Source organism: Schistocerca gregaria, chromosome 3 (assembly GCF_023897955.1).
Source record: "Schistocerca gregaria isolate iqSchGreg1 chromosome 3, iqSchGreg1.2, whole genome shotgun sequence".
In the NCBI taxonomy this organism is placed as follows: domain Eukaryota; kingdom Metazoa; phylum Arthropoda; class Insecta; order Orthoptera; family Acrididae; genus Schistocerca; species Schistocerca gregaria.
The window spans coordinates 144831959-144851604 of NC_064922.1; the positions used below are offsets into that span (position 1 = coordinate 144831959).

Below are 19646 nucleotides of genomic sequence, written 5' to 3' on the forward strand. Positions count from 1 at the left end.
AGTTTATTTTCATTACCCCAGTATTGCATAATCACCATAGATCTAATCATAAATTACTGAAAGACATTAATTAGTAGAATGTAAGCGACATCTCGGTAGTGTGCGAAAGCTATTAATCATGTGGACAAATACACAGGATGCACATTCGGTAACAAAAAGTGTCTGGCCAATAATACTATCACCGTTATAGTTCAGCTGCAATTTAAGTGAATCATATCAACAAGAAGTGGCGCTGTACAATTACCAACACTTTTCTGTATTCTAATCTGCTACGAAAGTTATGGGAAGATTACTACATAAATTTTCGTACACAATTTTTCATAACTTGGCACAGCAGTGCTCTTTAGAAACTTCTTCTTGCCTGGCGCGAAATGAAACAACAATCAAAAGATTACCGTTTCTTTATATACCCTCCACTTGTTCTGCTGCAGGACGACAGCAGAAATTGTTATGAAAATTTTGCACTTGATGTTTTTTGCCCATCAACTGCAGTAGAGAATTTTGCCGTTAAGTAGTCAAAAGACAATACAGTCACTTCTACCGACCCTCTTATGCGTTTCTTACAAGCATTCAGCTTAATGTTTCCGAAATGCAAATTCTAATGGGGATAGCTGTAATTAAGGCTATCTTCACTCCCAGTCGTCGTTTGTGGATTGATTAGTACAAATTTTAAAGTACGGTACGTTTTTTACATGAAAGGAAAATTGGAATTATTGTTGCTTTTAATCAGAAATTGCAATATATTTAAAATGTATGTATGACTGACTGCTTTCTGATCACAAAGTTCTGAACAAAAATATTAAGTTTGATGACATTACCTCACACTATTCCTAAGTCATGACGTCAGCTCCTAGGTGATGATGTAGGCATATAGAATCCTCAAAGGGAGCACATCAGGTAAGTGATATGATACACGTGGTCACCACACAAAAATGAAGTTTCCGAATCAACAGCTTCTGATATCCAGTGCCTACTAGATTACATCTAAAGATCGAATAGGAAGTCATTTACATCGCAGAAGCTACGGCACACGCAACAATGAAAGACAGCTGACGATCACTAAATTCATATCCGCGGAAACGCATCCCTTCAGTCGCTTTCAGATGACGGGGCGTGTCGGAAGTGATCACGTCGCTGTGCCCGAGGTAAAGAGGAAATCTTAGTACGTGCCGCGGCTCGAGTACGGAAAGGTAAGTGACGTGTTGCACACGGTTTCAGTAAGATACGTAGCAGTGGAAAGCGCACAGTTTAGAAGCTACAGAATTCCGATGCGGTGTACAGCGCTCCGCTTTCATAAAACGACTTCAATATGGACTCAGCGACTTTGGAACTTACATTCAACGATATTACTTATAATGAGAGACATGCAAAGTTGCTGAGACACTGTGTAGTTATTTCTTTGCTGGAAATGAGGGTCGATATTGTGTGGTTGTGTGTGCTACGTAGTTCGTAAGTAGATGAAATCAAAAAGATATGACTTATCATCAAAATCCCTTCACGACTGATAAACATTTCGAAGTGCAACGGTTTAATCACTGTAGCCACCGTGTTGTATCTGTATTGCGTTTCATTACGAATCTGTTGAGCTGACGTGGATGTTCCTGTTGGTAATTCGTTGCCGTACGTTGTAGCAAGCCTGGAGATAGATTTTCAGTTGATACTGCGTGCTATCTAATGTTGGTATTTTCCGACAATATCTTAATTTCAGTATTTTGGATTAAAAAAAATGCCGCGAGTGAAAGAAAATACCCGCCAACTTCATCTATGAAGCACAGGAAGTTAGGAAGTGGACACGGCGAATAATTAATCGGATGTGGATAAAGACCCACATTGTTTTTTCCTATCATTCATCCTGGGAACCCTTACCAATAAAAGGCCTTGGACAGAGTAAGTGCACCTTTGTCTTTTGTTGTGCATCTCACGTCACACTACCGTTGCTTATGTGCTTGACTTGTAATCTTCGTTTATGTTTATGTCAGCAAACCCTGGTTGTATTCAATATCATTTGCCTAACATCAGTAATATTACCATTTTCTCAGTAAATATGAGCTAGAAAAAAGTGAAACCCTAAAAAATATTTCTCAGCCTCAGTTTTACAGTATTGTATATTTTTGGAAGTATCACGCTCTTGACTTCAACTATAAAATCTGAACGTAATGGGTATTCGAATTTTAGTTCACGATTTGCTGGAGAATTCTACGATCTGGCATTCTGATGAGGTTTTTTGTCGACTTTTCACAGAAGCTGATTTAAATGTTGAAAATGTATGATTGTTACTTTTTGGAAGTTGAATTTCGGTTACCACGAAATAACAACTGACATGTGATTCTGTTCCAGTATCTTCGCTTTCAAAGTCACCATCACTTTGGCCCCTAAACTGCAAAACGAAACCACGTATTTTTACAATGTTCTGTTACAGACGGTTCGAATATTTATTTTATTTTCAACATCATTTTCGATATAGTCGCCTAAGTAAAAGATACATTTGATTAGGTGTCTATAGTAGTTGTATATTACTCTGATGTGTATGGGATGTTATATTTTGAGTAGTTTTTAGGAAATTTTCTATATGGAGAGAAATAAGTAATTTCATGCAGTCGAGAGAATAGTATATGGTCAATTGAAATTTATTTCCTTTTTAGCCCTATCTTCTTTTATCAAAGACAGGGCTGATATTTTTCTGCACTTCGCAGAATTAGTGTACAGTCAAACAGTTGGTGAACATATTCCCCTGATTTCGGCTCTTGTCAAGACGTTTTATCATCATTCTTATCTCTCTTACATATATGCAGTTATGGTGTGGATTGGGCTACGGAACAATCTCATACTCTGCAATTACATCGTCATTCGCGTAGTTAACGTAATTAATAACTATTTTTCTGTGCATTTCGAGTGTCTAATGTTAGACTTATTGCCCGTTTTCATGGCAGTTATTTTGCATAACACAGAGCATAATGTTATGGGTAACTGGTCTTAAACATATATAATGCTGAAACACTCCTCAATGTTGCGGGCATCTTTGCTTCATATCCTCAAACTTGTACGTCAGTCTCAGGACAAGTCATGTTATGAAGGAGATAACAATTTAAAAAAACTAGTAACGCGAAAGGAGTAGAAAACGTGCAGAAACAGAAATATCGCAGGTGTTTATGAGTTGCGTCTGAAACTAGTTTGGAAGTAGTAAGCGAATACGTCTGCATTAAGGTAGATCCACAAATCATCAACCGAGTTTAAAGTGACATCAACGCGTTTGTCGAATATCGACTATAAGTTTCGTACCACATAGTACCAATTTTAGGATCTTATCTGTTGTATAATAATGACTGTTAAGGTTTGAGTCAACATGTGGAAGCGAGCAGTGGTACTCAATATCAACTACGATAAGTTACAAAATTACAAAGCAAACTTTCTATAGATTATGCGGACTAAGGTGACAGAGTGAATACATTTTAGTTTCCTGTGCGCAGTGATTTGAATTATGTCTGTAGAAGGTGAAGTAGTTAAGAAAGGAGACCCAAGAATACGAACTCCTGAATCGGAATTTGTGAAGTTCTTCGTGTGCAGTTTATGAGTATTCCAGAATAAGGGTTTCGTGATCACCAGCCGTTCTTTATAGAATAATAATGTAATGATGATTTATAATGTAATGATGATTTTTTCAACTTTTTACAGCATTTACATACGTTTCTTTCCAATTATCTTCACAACAGTAAATAATCGTGTGATACTTTCAATCAACAGAAGATCCGAAACAACAGTGTTTCGCAAAAACCCTGAGACGGCGCCGAGTTCAGTGACGTGTTCCCTGTGGCTGAGGGAACTGCCAGCACGGAGTCGTGGCAGTCTGCCACCGCACTCAGTCGGCCCAGACACCAGAGGAAAGTCGGCCGGTTCTTCGTCGGTGCACTTGTGTAAACTGCTGTGTATCACCGTGAAGGTACACCTAACACTACTGCAATAGCTGTAATACAGCTCTCGTAACTGTTAACCAACATCTGTGAAAAAGAGACATCATGAAGTTAGAATGCATGCGTTCCAATATAGACGCCCTTAGTTTCCTCATCTCGATGTATTACATAATTTCTATTGAAAACAGAAATGTTATTACACAGGAACTATTCGGAGCTGCGAATACGAATATAAATCAGCTGCATAGGGGAATGACGACAGCGAAAATTTGTACCGGGCCTGGACTCTGATACTAGGAAGTGACTTTTGCCATACATCCTCCACCCGTACGCACGATATGTAATTGAAACGTACTCCCCCGCGCAGGAATTAGAGAACGATGCAATATTCCTTCGGACATGCACAGAAGGAACATTGCATCGTTATTCTTCAGATCACAGATACTGCGAAATCGCAGAAATATTGTTGAAGCTAAAACTCATCCTAACTACCAGGCGAGCTCATACGTCGATGACAGTCACAGCAGTCTCCATACTCGTGACTCAAGGAAACAGCATGAGGGCCATGTAACGGTGGCCTGAATGTGAGAAAGGTTAGCCACAAAGAATAATTCACTCTCTTGTTTGTAAGACGAGTGTAATACCAAGATTTTACATCTGTTCAATAAGACAGGGGAACGGTCGTCCAGAAGCCATATCACGTGCAACAATAATCAATTACATTTCACGATCGCTAAGTTCGTAGCTGCAGAGACGTCTCTTACCAGTTCGTTCACAATGGCTGAGCGAAGTAATCGTGTTCCAACTGCTCTTCCAGATTTGAAGAAGCAGGAGTCAGTGTGGAAAGGTGAAGTCCACGCCCCTTGCAGTATTACATGAAGTGCATAGCTACAGTAATTACTTGTATCAGAAGTTAAACATAAAATTTTGCGTCGTTTCGCGCACAATGATATTCAATTCGATCGTGACACATTCAGCGTCAAAATGAGTTATATCATTTACTACACCTATTCAAAGATGCAGAATTGAGCTTGCTGTAGTAAGCCCCTGTGCTTACGTTGAAAATCGATGTATTGCTTGCTTCTGTGTGTCTGGACTGAAAATGCGAGTCGGAGCTAGTGTTAGTTCGTGTTTTTCCTGACCGGCATCCAAAAATTTGCCATCTACTGTTGAGTTAACCGAACTAAAAATACAGTAACTCTAAAGGTCTTCCCAGCTAACAATAACAATTTATTGTGTCTCGACTAATAGTATTACAGTCCCGCCACCTTACCGGAATCTATGTCTACTTTTCTCGTCAGCAGATGACGGGTTTGCGTTTATTATCGTGACGAGAATAATGATTCATATTTACACACGTCAAAAAAGTTTTGCGTCACCTGGGTTCCGAGAGTTCGGGAACCTGTACAGAAAATTGGTTTCCATGAGGAATATAAAGGGCGAAACAATGTTTATATTGATCTCTATTTACACATTGCATGTTGTACCGCCGTACGGCGAGACCTTCAGAAGTGGTGGTCCAGATTGCTGTACACGCCGGTACCTCTAATATCCAGTAGCGAATGCTCTTGCATTGAGGCATGCCTGTAGTCGTCGTGTCATACTATCCACAATTTCATCAAAGCAATGTTGGTCCACATTGGCCCACTCCTGGACGGCGATTCGGCGCAGAACCCCCAGAGTGGTTGTCCATAAACAACCCTTTTGAATCTGTCCAAGGCATTTTCAATAGGGTTCATGTCTAGAGATCATGCTGGACACAAGTCGAGCGATGTCGTATACTGGAGGAAGTCATTCACAAGATGTGCAGATGGGGGCGCGAATTGTCGTCCTGAAGACGAATACCTCGCCAATATGCTGACGATATGGCTGCACTACCGGCCGGATGATAGCATTCACGTATCTTACAGTCATTATGGCGCCTTCCATTACCACCAGCGGCGTACGTCGGCCCCACATAATCCCACCCAAGACAGCAGGGAACCTCCAGCTTGCTGCACTCACTGGACAATGTGTCTAAGGCGTTCAGCCTGACCTGGTTGCCCCCAAACACGTCTCCCACGATTGTCTGGTTGCAGCCATATGCTACATTCATCGATGAAGAACATGATGCCAATTCTGAGCGTTCCATTTGGCATGTTGGTGGGCTCATACGTGCCGCGCTGCATGGTGTCGTGGTTGCAAAGATGGACCTCGCGATGAACATCGGAAGAGAATTCCCGCATCCTGCAGCCTATTGTGCACAGTGAGTCGGATACGACGTCCTGTGGCTGCACGAAAAGCATTATTCAACATGGTGACGTGGCTGCCAGGGTTTCTTCAAGCCATAACCCGGAGGTAGCGGTCATACTTTGTAGTAGGAGCCCTTGTTCGCACATGGAGGAGATACAGAGAGACAGGAACTGTCGATGACATGCCTCTCTCAGGCAGTCCATCACTTTGGTTCACTCCGAGACGCCTGGACACTTCCCTTGTTGATTGTTACTTTATTCCAGAAAGGGCAATGCGGACGTGATCGAACCGCGGTATTGCCCGTCTAGGCATGGTTGACTACGAGCCGTGTACCTCCCTCCTGGTGGAATGACCAACTGATTGGCTAGCGGACGCCCTCCATTTAATAGGCGCTGCTCATGCATGGTTGTTTACATCTTTGGGCAGTAGTTAGTAACGTCTCTGTGATACAGTATACACAATCAACGTCTGACTGTTCACAGTCCCTCTATCCTCAAGAGTTCTGGATACCGGGATGATGCAAAACTTCGCTCTGTGTGTGGATGCGCAGCTGCATTCAATTTAAGTGTGTCGTTTTCTCAGTATAAATCTAAACACTTTCACGTTTACTTGATATTAACAACCACAGTTTTGCAACAAAGTTTCTACAGATTTTTCTAGTAGGTGCTGTCAGTCTGATTTTATTTCCATCAGTATGAATTATTACCCTGCAGTTTCTGCATTCAGCTAGACAGCGAACAATAAATTGTTAGAAGCACATGATATTTACCATATACCATACAATTATTAAATTATTGACGAATGCTAAGCGAAGTAGTGAAGCCGGCATCTCGTGGTCGTGCGGTAGCGTTCTCGCTTCCCACGCCCGGGTTCCCGGGTTCGATTCCCGGCGGGGTCAGGGATTTTCTCTGCCTCGTGATGACTGGGTGTTGTGTGACGTCCTTAGGTTAGTTAGGTTTAAGTAGTTCTAAGTTCTAGGGGACTGATGACCTCAGATGTTAAGTCCCATAGTGCTCAGAGCCATTTGAACCAAGTAGTGAAAATTATGGTTTGTTGCTGTTGTTGCCGTTGTTGTGGTATTCCATCCAAAGAATGCTTTGGCACAGGATAGAGTAGCATGGAGAGCTGCATCAGTCTCTTCATCTCTGCGAATGATGTAGGTTCCAGTAGTTACTCAATCTCCTTGTGTATTCATCTCTTGGTTTCTTTTACGTTTTTTACCCCTCATGATTCCCTCTAGTATTAAATTGGTGATCAATTGACGCCTCAAACTATGTCCTACACAACCATCCCTTCTTCTGGTGAGTTGTGACACAAATTTCTCTCTTCACCAATTGTATTCAGTACCCCCCCTCATTAGTTACGTGATCCACCCATTTAAAATGTGGTGCTACAGAAGAATGCTGAATATTAAAGGGTTCTATTCTCTCCGTGTGGAAATTGTTTATCGTCCATGTTTCATTTCCATACATGGCTACACTCAATACAAATAGTTTCAGAAAAGACTTACTGACACTTAGAGAGGATATAAAACGTTTCTCAAAAAGAGAAATTTGTTACCATGGAGTAAGGATTTATTTCGACCATTATCAGGTATTTTGCTTCCCAAATAGCAAAAATCATCTACTACTTCAACTGTCCCATTTCCTAATTTAATTCCCTCAGCGTCACCTGATTTAATTCGACTGCATTCCATTACCCTCGTTTTGCTTTTGTTGGTGTTCATTTGTATCCTCCTTCCAAGACATTGTCCATTTCAATTTTCTTTATCGAAAAGGATATTCCTTTTCAGGCAGCACACGCTAGAAACTCTCAAACTACGTGATGCACCACACAAAATGGTGTGTGTAGACAAATCTCGCTTAGAAACGTTTACTTCGTTTGAGTGTTAAAATACTTTTGTAGCTCAAAACGCAAGAAAATTCAACGAAGGTGACAAGAAGTGTAGGTTAATTGTAATGGTAGCGTATGACACATAATCTGATGTTATCTGTGTTCTCACCATTTAATCTCTAACACAGTGGAAGACCAGAACGACGACGGAGGTTCCCCCTGTGGATCGGCCTCGTCAGAGAATTGTTTCACTGAAAGTGACCAGCAGATGTCTTCAATTACGTTGTAATGTAATGGTTCAAAATGATACAGTTAGAAAAGCAGCAGAAATTAAGTCATACGACTGAGTTTTGGTGATTGCGAGCTACAATTTTTCGTAATTCTGGTTCCTAAAGTAATATGATTAAAGGATAGTCTCCTAGTAGATGTTTTATGCGGTAATCGCAATCGATTGTTTAAACACGGTTTGCAACACCACTCCTCGTACAGTTTGGTGGTCCTGCTGCTTTTCTTCATACACCTTGGACACTGATAAATAATTTGCAGCTCTGGTAGTACAGAAATAAAAATATATAACGTTACTTCAGAAAACCTTTCCGTGATATTATTCACCAATTTAATAGGAGGTAGGGGACATAACCAGATACATGACTCGTAACCATTCATTCGTAGTGCTTTATACGTAATTTATAGAATAATCTTGAAAGTTTCACTTAGCACGTCACTGCAAGACGCTTTATCTTGTTCTTATTTCATCACGCACCATCCTTAATTCTTTTTTTATAATAATTACTAAACTGAATGTTGACAAAAAGTTTGAGGTGAATTTTACAATAAATTTACTACAATTGAGAAAATACCGTCGCTTTTGATACAGCATAATACGCCACAGTCATTGCATTCTGTGCCTCCGTTCCAGGTCGTAAGTACTGCTGCCAAATGTAGGTACATTCCACCGACATGCCCTACTCGGGAACTATCGTCATGATTTACATATCGCTAAAAGAATTCCTTTTTATATCGATGCAAGCAGGCGATTTTTCTTTTTTTCGCAATAATAATATTACATATCAATTTGTCCTAATATCACTGTATTCGAGTGATCAGCAAAAACTTTTCACCGATATGGAATTTTATGAATACTGGATTGAATGTCTTCTAATTTAGCGTGACACCAATTACTCCCTGCATTCCGTATCTCTGTCACAGGTGACGAGTAGTGATGTAGAGTGTAGGGCCAGTCCACCTCTACAGCCTGTACGGGAGCAAGACGTGGAGGTCTTGTTCCAATACTGTGAGTACCATTTGGTGTGCCGAGGCTACGAGTAGTAATGATTCAAGTAGTGTAATGGTTTAGATGAAGTGGCTTTGTTACAGACCTTACGTTTGATATCAGCAACTTGTTTCCGTATCCCATCTGCGTCTGCCCAAATAAACACGAAATGAATGTAGCGTTGGAACTTCTTTGTTACCTTATTGTAGTCTGCTTTACACGTAACGTGATCTGGTGTTTCTGTGACATTTGCTATGGGAAGGATATTCAGTTGTGCTAGTCTTACAGCAAAAAGCACTGTACCGACTACTTGTATTTGAGTATCATCTTTTTACAGGTCGTACTCTCTTCATTAGCCTGACAGACGCAATTCACTGACTTTGTCCTAGCTACTCAGCTGTCAGTGAGTGCACTCCTTCCTGATGGAACTTTCAACTACGTCCATATGGTAGTACCAAGAGTTAGAGAAAACGATGAGGAGATCTTAATAACCTTACATTTTAGAACCACAGTAGTGTGTGTCAGAGGACAGTGTACTGCCCATTAGCAGTACAGAATTTAGTGGAAAGGAGATGGTCATCATTGGTGTCTCATACTTCTTAAACACTAGATTATTTGACATGATCAAATAATCATGAAGTAAATTTCTGTTTAGAGATGGTACTAACTTCTTTATTATTTGTCTGTCAACTGTGTCAACAACGTTGGATAGCAGTAAACACTAGAAGATGTATTCCCTTTTCTGAAATGCAAGAGCAGTAATATTAAGTATTATAGCTGTCGAAACTTCCTGACAGATTAAAACTGTATGTCGGAACATAATTTTAGTCATGTCAGGGAGTTTCATATCGGCGCACACTCCGCTGCAGAGTGAAAATCTCATTCTGAATTATAGCTGTCTATGTACATACTGCAATGACGACACATTATTAGACTGTAGCAGTGCATCACAGTGAGCTATTTGCGGATAGATGTTTATACTGCTGGTGAACTTTTATTTTACAGGCCGCTTCTACCGTCATGACGTGCAGCCTGGGCCATCCCAGAGACCCGCGCTCACGGACGTAGTACCGAACGTGGCAGCAGGAGCAGGAGCAGGAGCAGGAGCAGGAGCCCAATTCCAGCCGCGGCCTGCTGCGGCGACTGCTGGCGTCCCTCTGCAGTAAAGGCCGGTTCCCACTAGATCGCGGCAGCGCGGCGTGCGGCAACGGCAGCGGCAAGAGTTTTAAGGCCGGTTCCCACTAGGGCTGCCGCGCGTCAAAACCGCGCGTCAGCGGCATGGTTGCCATGGAAACGGCGTCAGCGGCTCGGCGCGGCGGGCTCTGCGTCGCGGTTTGACCATGTCAAACCGCTTCCGCTGCCGCGTGCCGCGCTCTAGGTGCGCGTCGCCAATCACAGAACGCGCTGAGCGTGACGTCAGTACGGAACCCCGGGCCACACGAACTTTCGTCGAACCGCTGACGCGGACGCGGCGGCAGCTATGAAATACCTATCATCCGATTCCAAGGAAACTGTTCGGCAGAAAAATATGATTCTTCGGCATGTTACAGCCTGATATCTTCTCTCGATAAAGGACCGGATTTCTTTTCGTTATTCGTCGTGTTTACTTGCTGTGTCGCATTTACGTAAACCTTTACACGAAATTTTAATTAGTGTGCACAGGTAAAAACGCATTGCGTGGACTTTGCGTACAATTCATTTTAGGTAATACACTATTGCGTATGAAATTTAGTCAACATATCGAAATTGTTTTTAAAGCTGAGAGCAGATCGATAGCTATCACCGTCCTCGAGTTATTGAATGATATGTCGGCGGACGGACTGTGCCGTGACCGCGCGCGGTTTGCTCGCGACGCGACCGATACTTCGTCCTGCTCGTCGTAAACCATGTGGTTGTATCTATCGCAAATTTCGTAAACTGTTCAAGAAATCGAAACGTGTTTCGTCGCTTGATAAATATCCTAAATGTGTTTAAAAAAATCATCTATCCCTTCTGAAAAACTGTAGTTACTTTCATATCTCGGTAGATAAACTGTATTTAACAGCATGTGGAATGAGAAGTTAAACCGAAACTAATTTGCTGGTATGTTGTAAGATGTAATTTGCTAAGTATCTACAGCTATTGATTATTTCCTTTGGGAGTAACAATTTTTTTTTCTTTATCCAGTGTACTTTATTGGTTCAAGATGCGTTTCGCCTTTTACTTTAAGGCATCTTCGGTGGAATGTAGAATGATTGTTTTGTTTTGATATGAGATACTTGCAGATTATAAAACGATTCACTGTAAGTAATGAGTCATTCACGTAAAAAAAGATGTGAACTGAGTTTTTGGCACACATATACGTTTGCCCTCACCTGGTCACATGCTGGAGATTGAACTAAAACTTAAGATTATGGAAGATACACACATTTTCATGTTTTCGGTAAAATGTCTACTGCTACTGACAGAAGAAAAAAGAGCAAACTGCAGTTACGATTTCAAATCAGAGTGTGTTCACCTCATGTCGCCTTCCTCTCTGGTTTGTTTATGTACATGTTACCAACCTGCAGAATTATATGCTGAAAACCAATGTTTGTTTATTTTTGTTCTCCTTGTATCTGTATGTGTGTGTGGCTAGCCAGTGATAGTTATAGAAAGTTGAAAGTGAATCCAGTAGTTGTCAGACAGTGGTTCAAAGATTTGGTATTCAGCTCATTTCAGTTTTGGTTTAAATGTTTTGTGGAGGATTGCATTGAAGAGGAAATACTATTCTACTATTTTATCTGTTAATGTAAGCAGTGAATTTAAACAGATGATTTAAACAGATGATTATTATCAGTATACTATCACTGAGCCCCTTTGTCCTCACTCTTTGACGCTCCATAATACGTCATGTCAACTAACCCCTATTGTTGTCGAAGTTGTTCTGTAATTTCTTCTTCCTCCTCTATTTAATTCTGTATCTTTTCTTTAGTCGCATGATCCTCGTATCTAATCTTCAACATTCTTATTTATCACCAAATTTTGAAAGTGTCCATTGTCTTCTTGACAGAACCGTTCATCGCCCACGTTTCACTTACATACAAGGCTGCACTCCACACAAATACCTTTGTAAAATAGTAGCCAATCATTCTAATTTACATTCGATGTGAACAAATTTTCTTTTTCAGAACGCTTTACTTGCTACTCAGTCTTCATTTTATATCCTCTCAACTTCTGCCTTCTCAATTACTGCTTCCCTTTCAAGTCACTGAAGTCTTAGAAATGCAGTTTGGTTTCTCTACAAGTTGTAGATAATTTTGTGGCCCTGTGTTTTCTCGATGACATCCCCAGAGCTTCAAAGAATGTTTTAATTAAGATTGTCAAAACCTTTCTCTAACATGCAAATGCTATAAACACTGTTTCGCAGTTCTTCAATCTGTCCACGTAGCTAAGTGTTAGATTCCTGTGAAATGTCTTAACACACAAGGCAATACTGATCCTAGCATTGTGCTTATGTTAGTTTGTACAACCACTCCCCCTTTCCTCTCTCCATATTCCTTCCACTTTCTAGCCTTCTCTTATTTGCTTAGTTCTGACTTGCCAAATGAGTCCTTGACAGTTGCTTCTCCTTCGAGCAAAGTTTTCTTTGTTCTTTCTCATTTTCATTTCCCTTTTTTCCAAGTGCAAAATCGCGTTGCAATTTAGGACTGTGTCTACGTCATGTTTAGACATTTTTATTTCCCATGGCCTACTTTATTTGCTGCATTTTTATGTATTTCCCTCGTGTCAAATTTAATATATCACGTTTTATCCAACAATGTTAACTGTACCTTCTTCCCTTTCACATACTCTGCTGCATTCACCACTTCTTCTGTCAAAGATATCATTTCGTATTCTAGCAGATTCCTTCCTCTGTTTTAGTCAGTCATTGCATTACGGTAACTTTAAGATTAAAGAAATGGAACTTGAGTAAGTAAAGACCCACAGTTTTTCGATAATTTGCTACCATTTACTGTCTCTTTAGTTGCAAACCTACAATAATTTATTGGTTACGAGCTGCCGTTTACGTCTGCACCAGGAAATATCTTATAATTTAAAATCTGGTTTCGAAAACTTTGTTCCAAATATGTATTATTCTTTCACGATTCTTAAGCAAGGTGCTGTCGATGATAGAATGTCGCACAGACCATAATTTAATCAGGTGGCTTCCACTTCCATTCCTTCCCCCAAGCCTTTGTGTTTTTACTGTTTTCCTGTACCTGCTACCATATCACACTTTAAATTTTGGCTTAACTGTCTGAATGTTCATTATCTCCTAACACATTGAAACAATGTACGACAAAAGAGATTAATCATGAGGAGTACATTGTACAGAAAATGAAAAATTGGTATGTCTTCACCCAACTTGGTCTTTCCTATATGTAGGTGTAAGATATAGTTAAACGCACCGGGCGTTTCAGTGGGTTGCACCCCGTACCTCAGTGGCTGTCCGTCATTGGCTACCACTTGCGTCTGCCACTTCCAGATGGGAACGCCAATTCCGCGAGCCACTGCGTCAAAGTGGAAAAAACTTGCCGCTGCAGTTGCCGCACGACGCACTGCCGTGCTCTAGTGGGAACCGGCCTTTACACTTTGATGCGGCGGCTCGCGGAATTGGCGTTCCCATCTGGAAGCGGCAGACGCAAATGGTAGCCAATGACGGACAGCCACTGAGGCACGGGGCTCGACCCACTGAAACGCCCGGTGCGTTTGATTAACTATATCTTACACCTACATGAAGTAAAGACGAAGTTGGCTGAAGACATACCAAGTTTTCATTTTCTGTACCATGTACTCTTTCACTTATTTCATTATTCGTGTGTTCTCATTTCACCATAAACAGATTTCATGACTATTGTTCATGATTTGTCGTACATTGTCTCAATGTGTTAGGAGATAGTGAACAATCATATTATTCAGATGGTTAAGCGAGACAAAAATTTAAAATGTGATACAGTAGCATGTACAGGAAAGCAGTAAGAACACAAAGGCTTGGGGGAAGGGATGAAAGTGGAAGCCACCTGATATTATTTCATGATTGTTAAGAAAGGTGCTGGCGATGATTACATTATGCTCTGTGCGAAATTCTAATATATTTTTGGAACAAAGTCTTCGAAACTAGATTTTTAAATTATAAGACATTTCCTGCTGCAGACGCAAACCTACAATAATTTATTGGTTACTGTCTCTTTAGTTGTAAACTGCATCTCGTAAACAGTAGCAAATTAAGGAAATGGAACTTTAAGATTATCGAAAAACTGTGGGTCTCGACTTAGTCGTTGCATTACAGTAACTTGAATGACTAAAACAGAGGAAGGAATCCGCTAGAATACGAATGGATATCTTTGAGAGAAGAAGTGGTGAATGCAGCAGAGTATGTGAACGGAAAGAAGGTACAGTAGACATCGTTAGATAAAACGTGATATATTAAATTTGGCACGAGGAAAAATAAAAATGTAGCAAATAAAGTAGGCCATCGGAAATAGGAATGTCTAAACATGACGTTAACAGAAAGTCCAAAATTGCAATGCGATTTTGCTCTTGGAAAACATAGGGGAACGAAAATGAGAAAGAACAAACAGAACTTTGCTCAAAGGAGAAGCAACTGTCGAGAACTCATTTGGCGAAGGCAGAACTAAGCAAATGAGAGAAGGCTAGAAAGTGGAAGGAATGTGTAGAGAGGAGAGGGGGAGGGGTTGTACAAACTAACATAAGCACAATGTTAGCTAAGTAGACACACTGGAGAAAGGTTTTGACAATTTTAATAAAAACAAATTCCTGTGAGATGTCTGAATACGAAGGGCAATACTGATCCCACCACTTAGTTTCGCAGTTCTTCAAACATGAAAATGCTATAAACACATTCTTTGAAACTCTGGTTTCTGTACAAGTTGTAGTTTTGAGATGTCATCGATAAAACAAGATTATCTACATTTTTAAGACTTCAATGACTTGAAAGGGAAGCAGTAATTGAGGAGGCAGAAGTAGAGAGGATATAAAATGAAGACTGAATAGCAGCAAAAGCGTTATGAAAAAGAAAATTTGTTTACATCGAATATAAATTCTAATGACTGGGTACTATTTTACAAAGGTATTTGTGTGGAGTGCAGCCTTGTACGTAAATGAAACGTGGGTGATGAACAGTTCTGTCAAGAAGACAGTGGACGCTTTGAAAATGTCGTGATCAATAAGAATGCTGAAGATTAGATACGAGGATCGTGTAACTAAAGAAGAGGTGCGGAATTAAATAGAGGAGGAAGAGGAAATTATGGGGCAACTTTGTCATCACTCTTTGACGCCTCATAATATGTCCTGTCAACTTAGCCTCTTGTAGTCAAAGGGGTTGGTGATAGTAGAATAGCATTTCAACAGATGATTATTATCAGAATACTATTTTATCTATTAATGTAAGCCGTGAATTTACTCTTCCATGCACTCCTCGACTAAACATTTAAACCAAAACTGAAATCAGCTGAACACCAAATCTTTCAACCACTGTCTGACAACTACATCTTTCTATAACTATCACTGGCTGGCCACACACACATACAGATACAAGGAGAACAAAAATAAACAGTTTTCAGCATATAATTCTGCAGGTTGGCAACATGTACATAAGCAAACCAAACAGGAAGGGACATGAGGTGAACACACTATAGTTACGACTTCAAATCAGAGTTTTCGGTAAAATGTCTACAGTTAGAAGAAAAAGAAAGATTATGGAACATAAGCACATTTTCATGTTCTGTCACTAAGTTTTAGTTCAACCTGCAGCATGTGACCAGGTGAGGGGAAAGGCAGATGTCTATGGACTAAGTAATCAGTTATTCACGTAAAAAAGATGTGAACTGTTTTATAATCTGCAAGTACCACATATCAAAACAATCATTCTACATTCCACCGAATATGCCTCAAAGTAAAATGCGAAACGCGTTTTCAACCAATAAAGTACACTGGATAAAGAAAAAAAAACTTTTGTTACTTCCAAAGGAAATAATCAATAGCTGTAGATACTTAGCAAATTACATCTTATGATATACCAGAAAATTAGTTTCGGTTTAACTTCTCATTCCACATGTTGTTAAATACTGTTTAAAAAATTCATCTATCCCTTCTGAAAAACTGCAATTACTTTCCTATCTTGGTAGATAAACACATTTAGGATATTTATCATGTGACGAAATACATGACTTTTCACAAGTTATCGTTTGCAAAAACACACTTCTCGATTTCTTGAAACGTTTACGAAATTTGCAGTTGTTACAACCACATGGTTTACGACGAGCAGGACGAAGTATCGGTCGCGTCGCGAGCGACCCGCGCGCAGTCACCGCACGGCCCGTCCGCCGACATATCACTCAATATCTCGAGGACGGGGATAGCTATCGTCTTGCTCTCAGCTTTAAAAACAATTTCGATACGTTGACTAAATTTCATACGCAATAATGTATTACCTAAAATGAACTGTACGCAAAGTCCACGCAATGCGTTTTTACCTGTGCACACCCATTAAAATTTCGTGTAAAGGTTTAGGTAATTAGATGCAGCAAGTAACCACAACAAATAACGAAAAGAAATTCGGTCCTTTATCGAGAGAAGATATCAGGCTGTAACATGCCGAAGAATCATATTTTTCTGCCGAATACTTTCCTTGGAATCGGATGATAAGTATTTCATAGCTGCCGCCGAGTCCGTCACACAACACCCAGTCATCACGAGGCAGAGAAAAATCCCTGACCCTGGCGAGAATCGAACCCGGGAACCCAGGCGTGGGAAGCGAGAGCGCTACCGCACGACCACGAGCTGCGCACGACCAGCAGGTGAGTCTCGCCTGTTGTGTCATGTGTACAGAATTCTTCAGTGTGGAACTTACCGTGCAGTGCAGCTCAGTTCGTGAATATGCCATCAGTACAGTCCCACACAGTGACCTCTAGGGTTGGAGGGAGTGGGGGGGGGGGGGGCTTATCCAAATTTATGTTCTGAAACTGTTTGCTGGCACTTGAGTGTTAGTTGTCATTCTTCAGAATTCTGATTGTAGGAAAATAGCTCAATGAAGTTCAAAGAATGCCTATGAAGAATGTGCAAAACCCAAATTGTAACAGTAACTCAAATATCAATGAGATTGGGTTATTCATGTGAGAATCATGTATGTGCTTTAACCAAAATAAATGTAACTATATAACAGTTTTGCATTGCAGCTACATGTGTAGTTCCTTGTATCAAAAATTTGTGTAAAACTATTTTAAATTTGAAATAAATTAATTTTTTCAGTTTTATTTATTCATAGAGTTCATCCAGAAGAAACGCCGACACCAGGTAGTCAGGCTAAGGAAGTGAGTGCAGCCACAAAATCCTAGTATGTAAAGATGTGTGTGTTTCTTTCAATACAAAGATGTCAGTTTTGTATAAGATGTTACTACTTGTTGACTAGCCATTTCTTTAGTTTGATTAGTAGTTATCTGAGTAATGACAGAGGGCACTTGGCATCATTTCACCAGAAGGAAAATATATGGTTAATTGTACTCGTCACAAAATAAGCCTAGCGAAGGTTAATTTAAGTAAGACTAGCAGTAAATAGTAACTCAGTCTGTTTATGCAGTCTAATCTATGAGTCACGATGTAACCATGGCTCTACGTGTAAAAGAAATGGTATTCTGCAATTAAGGAAATGGTACAAAATGAAAATTTGAAATTATCTTTTTATACTTTTCATTCTCTACCACAGAAAATAGTGTCGATAGTCTGAGGTAGGATCCACAGCCACAGTCAGTTAAATAGCAGCTGACTTTGTAGTAATCACATGGTTCGGTATCTGGAAATGTGTAGGGAACTTTTACAGATAGGAATATGTCTTTAAATTAAGGTCAGCTTTTCTAAATACTTGTTTGCAACTAGGGAATAGGAATAATTTTAATTCAATTTTACCGAACATGACATTTTCTTAGCCAAAATTTTGACAACCTTGATTTTGTAACTCAGTAAACTTCACAATCTTGTCACCATTTGCTGTTTATCTGTAATACTCTTCAGGAAAATCACTGACTCTGTCCTGTTACACATGCTTCGTAATATGCGCTTGATAATTCCTGCTGGGTCATGTTTCTATCTAATCAAAATTAAAGGGGTTACAATTTCCTGGTTTTGTATACTGTTTTCGGAGATCTGTCTCGTTTGTAAGCTATCGCAATTACCTCTCCGTTATTCGAAATCAAGAAAGCCCCTGACTACACTAAACCTTCTGGGTATCACAGAGGTCAAATTGTACCTGCGTTAGCTGCTGGCTGGTAACATCCAAATTGATGTGTTCTCATATGTCAACCAGAAATGCTACATAGTTAAGGACACAAGGACTTGCTTTAGACGTTTTAATTTCCTGCAGATAACGACAGACTGGGAAGTAACATTCTAGCAAACAATCTGAAAAATTCCTCTTTTTATTCCTCTATATCGCATGTTGATACATACAGAACAGTAGTCAAACGATAATGAATGAGGCGAAATCAACATAAAACTTCACAATTGTCACGTCTTTCTCACTTTACTTGACGCTTTGTTGTTGTTGTGGTCTTCAGTCCTGAGACTGGTTTGATGCAGCTCTCCATGCTACTCTATCCTGTGCAAGCCTCTTCATCTCCCAGTACCCACTGCAACCTACATCCTTCTGAATCTGCTTAGTTTAGTCATGTCTTAGTCTCCCTCTACGATTTTTACTCTTCACGCCGCCCTCCAATACTAAACTGGTGATCCCTTGATGCCTCAGAACATGTCCTACCAACCGATCCCTTCTTCGGGTCAAGTTGTACCACAAACTTCTCTTCTCCCCAATCCTATTCATTACTTCCTCATTAGTTATGTGATCTACCCACCTAATCTTCAGCATTCTTCCGTAGCACCACATTTCGAAAGCTTCTATTCTTTTCTTGTCAAAACTATTTATCGTCCATGTTTCACTTCCATACATGACTACACTCCATACAAATACTTTCAGAAACGACTCCCTGACACTTAAATCTATACTCGATGTTAACATATTTCTCTTATTCAGAAACGCTTTCCTTGCCATTGCCAGTCTACATTTTATATCCTCTCTACTTCGACCATCATCAGTTATTTTGCTCCCCAAATAGCAGAACTCCTTTACTGCTTTAAGTGTCTCATTTCCTAATCTAATACCTCAGCATCACCCGACTTAATTTGACTACATTCCATTATACTCGTTTTGCTTTTGTTGATGTTCATCTTATATCCTCCTTTCAAGACACTGTCCATTCCATTCAACTGCTCTTCCAAGTCCTTTGCTGTCTCTGACAGAATGACGATGTCATCGGCGAACCTCGAAGTTTTTATTTCTTCTCCATGGATTTTAATACCTACTCCAAATTTTTCTTTTGTTTCCTTTA

The 19646-nt window shown here is 40.1% G+C and overlaps 1 protein-coding gene across 1 annotated transcript in view; it reads left to right on the forward strand.

Moving 5' to 3' along the window:
* LOC126355289 (mineralocorticoid receptor-like) overlaps positions 1 to 19646 on the forward strand; it is a 196076-nt gene that overhangs the window by 80243 nt on the left and 96187 nt on the right. The window contains exon 2 of the mRNA XM_050005578.1: positions 10315 to 10476. Within this exon, the coding sequence (XP_049861535.1) occupies positions 10315 to 10476 (162 nt within the window). The remainder of the gene's footprint in view (positions 1 to 10314; positions 10477 to 19646) is intronic.